The sequence below is a fragment of the Alosa sapidissima genome, chromosome 24 (assembly GCF_018492685.1).
Source record: "Alosa sapidissima isolate fAloSap1 chromosome 24, fAloSap1.pri, whole genome shotgun sequence".
In the NCBI taxonomy this organism is placed as follows: domain Eukaryota; kingdom Metazoa; phylum Chordata; class Actinopteri; order Clupeiformes; family Clupeidae; genus Alosa; species Alosa sapidissima.
The window spans coordinates 10,704,913-10,710,912 of record NC_055980.1 but is presented as its reverse complement, the minus strand read 5'-3'; the positions used below and the strand labels follow the sequence as shown (position 1 = coordinate 10,710,912).

At 40.5% G+C, this 6,000-nt stretch overlaps 1 protein-coding gene across 1 annotated transcript in view; it reads left to right on the top strand.

Moving 5' to 3' along the window:
* atrnl1b (attractin-like 1b) overlaps window positions 1–6,000 on the top strand; it is a 135,084-nt gene that overhangs the window by 13,792 nt on the left and 115,292 nt on the right. Inside the window, 3 exon segments of the mRNA XM_042083986.1 lie at window positions 1–65; window positions 3,009–3,122; window positions 3,869–3,997. The exon segment at window positions 1–65 is cut by the window's left edge and continues 19 nt beyond it. Of these exon segments, the coding sequence (XP_041939920.1) occupies window positions 1–65; window positions 3,009–3,122; window positions 3,869–3,997 (308 nt within the window).

Sequence of the window (6,000 nt, the reverse complement as noted above, 5' to 3'; positions counted from 1 at the left end):
TACCTCACTGACGGCCCAATCAATTACAAGTATAAAACCAAATGCACCTGGCTGATCGAGGGATAGTAAGTTCTCCTCTCTTCCTCCTCCTCCTCCTTTCCACATCTGCTTCTCATTGCAACACACACACACACATATACATACACTGCACAGACACACACACACACACACACACACACACACATACATACACACGTACACTGCACAGACACACCAAAACCCTTGGATTCGGGCCAAGATTAGATCGCACAATTCTGTCGCCAAACACTATCGAGCTCAGATGGAGCTAGGAGGCGAAATTGCAGGATTACATTTTGGGGTTTTGTGAATGATTCCTTCAGGAGCTCACATAAACCCAGTTTGTACTCGCATTCTGCTAGAAGCGCAACTACCCAGAGTTCAAACTGGGTTTACGTGGGCCGGTAGCTTCTGGTGCTTAGCGGTTAGCATCGGATGCCAGAGGGGGTCTGGGCCAGGCCAGCTGTGGCACCGTTCTGTGAGATCCGTAAGAGAATCCTTAACTCTCTGGAGAACTTCAGTTCCCAGGAGGTACTGATGCTGAGATGAAGTATTTGCGCTTTGAGAGAAGTTGCTGGGTGGGTCATCCAGTAATCTCAAATATACAGAACACACCCTCAGCTGTCCTCAGCTGCACACTGAAGACGAGTTAAAGCTGTAAAATAAATAAATTAAAAACTGCAGTAATACCAAATTTCTGACAATTCTGTAAACTTTTAACATTTAGTAGCAACACATTTCAGGACCATTGTCTTTATTACAAAAGTATTAACTGTGAAAAATCTTTGGAGAGAAGAATCAATGTTTTGCTGTTGTTATTGTATGCAACTGTAGTTCTAGCTTCAGCTGTTTCAGATCCCCAAAGATAAAAAATACCTCGCAAATTTCTATTGCTTTCATTGCTTCAGTGACCGTCTCATGTATGTGAGTGGATATCAAAGCTAGAATGTAGATAAAATGTTTCTGAAGTATTTTAGTGTGCATTCTTGTTCTGCACATAACTGTGGTCAGGAAACGTAATTTGATTTAATTTCTTGGACACCCTTCGGTAAAATGTATAATCACCCCACCATACCATACTCGCAGTCATTCTCCCAGAAAAGTACAGTGATTTTTCCAAATTCTTCCTCCAGTTGTTGGACTAGCCATCATATCATGGAATGTGTGCTGAAATGACTTTATGCGCATGCTTAGTTCTTTATGTTGTCCTGGAATTTCCACGACTCTCTTCTGTGAACACTTTTCCGTTCTGTTTTTAAAGTGCTAACATCTGAATTATCCTCAAAACAAAGTGTCTCTTTCCCTTTCTCTTTCTTTCTCTCTCTCTCTCTCTCTCTCTTTCTCTTCAAATTCGAAGGAGGTTTATTAGCATGCCTGTTTGGGTACAGTGTCGCCAAACTAGTGTTACAGATAACACAGTAGAATCACAAAAGAAAGAAAATAGAGATAAAGTAATGTGGGTATAAACATGTGAACACAGAATAAACAATAGTAAAAATATTACTAGGAAGACGGTTAGGCGTGAGTAATAGTAAATGTAGGTGATCAATGTATGTGTGTTCTCTCTCTCTTTCTTTCTTTCTTTCTTTCTTTCTTTCTTTCTCTCTCTCTCTCTCCCTCTCTCCGTGTGTCCGTCTCTCAGCCTCCCCTCACAACTTAAATCTAGAAAATATTTTTCATATCATAAATATAAACACTTAAATGTCTTTCTGTAGGATGCATCCTGATTTACTTTAGCATTTAGACCTTCTGGCAAACAACATATCCGGCAGAAATATCACCTGAAAGTGTCCCTTGAGTTTGTGTATAAGACCAGGAGGAGCTGACCCAAGTGCCAACCCAAACAAATGAAAAATACGTAGGCCCGACTGAAAAGATCTTAGCAAGACAAAATATTATGTCAGTTTTACCGGAATTCTAAGATGGTCAGTTTAACCACAGTTTACCCTGTGTTTGTAATGTTTGTTTCATAGGCTGTATGAAATGGATTGTTGTATTTACTTCAACTCCCTGTCTCCTCCCCCACCAGGGGCTGTAAGATAGCTACTAATTCCTTTATCTTTAGATTAGCATGATAAATCCAGGTATGCTGCTTAAAACATAGATCATTTATCTTCCCGTCTCACAAAAGTATGAACTTCTGAATGAAAACTTAAGTTACTTTCAGCTAGTCTTAGGTTATTTTATTCATTTTAGATTATACATTTTATATTATAGATTGTGGACTATGTCCATACCTTTCTGCCTTAATTCTCTTTTTTAAAACTTTTGGAATCTCAGTCTATATCTGTTTTCCCTATTTCAACCAGAATTCAATGACGTTTATCTCAATGTTTCAGGTCCTTACCTGTTGCAGTCTTTTTCAATAATCACGTCACCGTAGGCCTTAAAAAAAAAAACTCCTACTGTAACTAACAGGCGACACAGGATGAAAAGTTTTTGCTTTAGTACTGTTTGATACGAGATGCAGCTGCTGCTATCAAGTTCTGAGGGGTTTGACCTTTGACCTTTTAAGTACCTACTGCATCTCCCCATTCTTCATGCTGCATCTACACCATCAGATTTTGTATTGGTTTTATCTGATCGTTTCAATCAAGTACATCCAATAATCAAGGCCCAGATCACTGCACGCTCAAGTCTAGCTTGTACCATGGACAATTTCCATTTAATTTGGATTCATTGATGTTGGTGTCATATGTATAAATGACCATATAGTTCTGGAAAAATCATTTTAAGTTGTGCTGCTAAAATATGCAATTCAGCTCCAGGATTTGGACCATTTAGGATCAGTTTCCTCATGCTGGCATGCGAGTTGCAGTGTCCGTATGTCACTGCCCGCTGTCTCTCAGCTGGGCATCTGTACTGGCTGGCTGGCTGGCTGGCTGGCCAACCAACCCCTAACCAGCAGGGACCGTTCACAGTGTGTCGAGCTGGGCATCAATGAGGTGCTTAAGCCCTTATTCACTTACCCCCCCCCTTCTCTGTTCTAGCCCAAATGCGGTCCTGAGGTTGCGCTTCAACCACTTTGCCACCGAGTGCAGCTGGGATCACATGTATGTCTACGATGGAGACTCCATCTACGCCCCTCTGGTGGCTGTGTTTAGGTGGGTCTGTTTTCACTGTGCTGCAACCATGCCTGGCTTGTCAGCACAGTGCCCTTTATAATGCACTTTCTAACACTGAAATGTATGATCACTGCTTTAGACAATGATCACAAATATCTTTGAGTATATACAGTGCAAAAGCTGAAGGATGAAATGTTAAATTATGTATTTGTGATAAGCGACTGGGTCCATTAATTCAATATTTAATGAAAACCGTTTTGTAAGTGATCTTCATGGCTCAAGGGGATCTATTACAATAGCTAATTCTTGTAATGAATCCCTATAGGGCCGCTATGACTCTGAACATGCTGGAAGGATCCAAGTCTTCAATTTAACCAAACACTGTCAGTGTTTAGCATTATTTTTTGAGTTGGAAACTCCACACACATACTGTACACACACACAAACCTAATTGAGCTGGTGATGATCTGGACTGGTCAGATCAGTCGGATGAAAGAGTAGTGTAGCGGTTCCCGCTGAGCTGGTGCTCATGACCGACTCATGACACTTGTGTCTTCATAAATGCTCCAGACGTTAGACATATGGGAACATTCAATTAGGCAAATATGGACATTTGATTTGCACTTAAAATGGGGGCTATAACAAATCACACATGAAATGAATGGACTTTGCTAGAAGGCACAACTCAATTGAATTCAAATTGGGGACATCCTAGGGGAGATTTCCTGAGACTGATGTTCCTCTTTCTCTCTCTCTCTCTCTTCCTCCTCCCTCTTTCCCTACAGTGGCCTAATAGTTCCAGAGGTGCGTGGGAATGAGACGGTTCCAGAGGTTGAGACTACTTCAGGCTACGCACTCCTCCACTTCTTCAGCGATGCTGCCTATAATCTCACTGGCTTTGAGATCTTCTACTCGTGAGTACCTCCACACTTTGTTTTCTCACTTATCCAATATCTCTGTCTGTCTGTCTCTCTCTCTCTCTCTCTGTCTCTCTCTGTTTCGTACAGTGCTCATTAAAATAGCAATATGTGTTCATGTACAATTATAGTGGGAAAAAAAGGAAAAGTGGTAGATCAAAAATTCCACACACTCACACTCAAAAATTCCAAGTCCAGCAGTCCTGTGTTGGCCGCAACTGATATTTACACCTATGCCACCATTCTGATCTCTGGTCTCCTGAGGTTGTAAGCATTTTGGATTGAGTGTGCTACCTCTAGTGGGGTAATGCGGTATAATACCAAAGGTTGTCCAATACAGTTCCAGTCAGGTTACATCATGATGAAGACCCATTTTAATTCCAGTATATCTAAATATCTGTATGTAATTAGAAGCACTTTGTTTAAACAGCAGTGGAATTTCACTGAATTACATTCATAGTCAAAGTCAAAGTCTATTTTATTTGTATAGCACATTATTGTCATTCAATGTTTACACAGACAGGACAAACAAATGGGATGGAAGTCGCCCAGAACATAAACAAGTAAAACCGAAATAGCCCAAATAAAATAATGGAAATTAATAATCTAAACAGATAGATAGATAGATACTAATCTATATAGATAGATATTGATCTCCAAGGGAAATTCATAGACATATTACTATAAAACAATCCATATGGCCTATTTAAAACAAAATAAAAGAAAAGTCAATCAAAGACAGTAGAAAATAGTGCAGTTTTAAGCCTCTTCCTAAGGCTACTGTTGGAGCAGATCTAATCTCCATGAAGAGGAGGTTCCAGTGGGGGGCGGTATAATGGCTGAATGCCATTTCACCTTGCTTTGTTTTGACTCTGGGGACAACTAGCCGAGTCCCAGTAAATCTAAGTTCTCTAGCTCTAGCAGGTGTATATGGCAGAAACATTTCTGCTATGTATTTAGGGCCCAGACCATTTAGTGTCATGTATACAATTAATAGTGCCTAGAACTAAATACGCAGATTGACTGGCAGCCAATGCAAAGACTCATGAATGGGAGTAATATGGTCTCTTTTTTTGTTTGTTTTAGTTAAACGTCTAGCAGCAGCGTTCTGAATTAGCTGTACCTGTCTGATGGATTTCTTGGGGAGGCCAGTGAGGAGGGCATTGCAGTAGTCAACCCTGCAAGATATGAATGTGCGAATGATTTTTTCTAAATCCTGCCTAGAAACGAGATCTCTGATCTTAGCTATGCTTGATGGCCTTATGCTTGATGGCCTTAATATGGTTATTAAAATTAAGATACTCATCTAGAATTACCCCCAGATTTAAGTATATGTATATATACTCTTTTGATCCCGTGAGGGAAATTTGGTCTCTGCATTTATCCCAATCCGTGAATTAGTGAAACACACATTGTACACACCAGGGGGTCAAGAGCGTGCAGATTAGCTTCGGCATGTTAGCATACGCCATTTTCAAATATCTCCTCGCACGAAAATCCGTGTTGGGCACGAGCTCCCATGCGCGTACATGTTGGTGGGTGGGTACCTATCTGGCAGCTACTGCCAAACGTTATTCAGTGCGTAATTGAGCGTATGAGAAGACTAGTGCTGTCAGTTAAACGCGTTCTTAACGGCGTTAACGTAAACCTATTTTAACGGTGTCAATTTTTTTATCGCGCGATTAACATCCTTTTTGGTGTAACAAACTTTGTCGTTTTTTCACAAGCTGTTGCAACAACTAGTAACGTTAGAACAACAACACCACACTGGATCTAGCTAGACCATAGACTGTATAGACTGTATATATAGTTCTATATATACAGTCTATGAGCTAGACCGTGCTGCATACACGCCACCTTTTAGGGGAAAGGGAGCTGTTTGGATAATGGAAACCATGCTGCATCGAAGTGGGGAGTGAAAAGGGCTTATACTTACTAAATCTTGAAACAAACGTGAATAAAAGGCACAAAATAAGGTTGGTGTAAGAGTTATCTGTGTG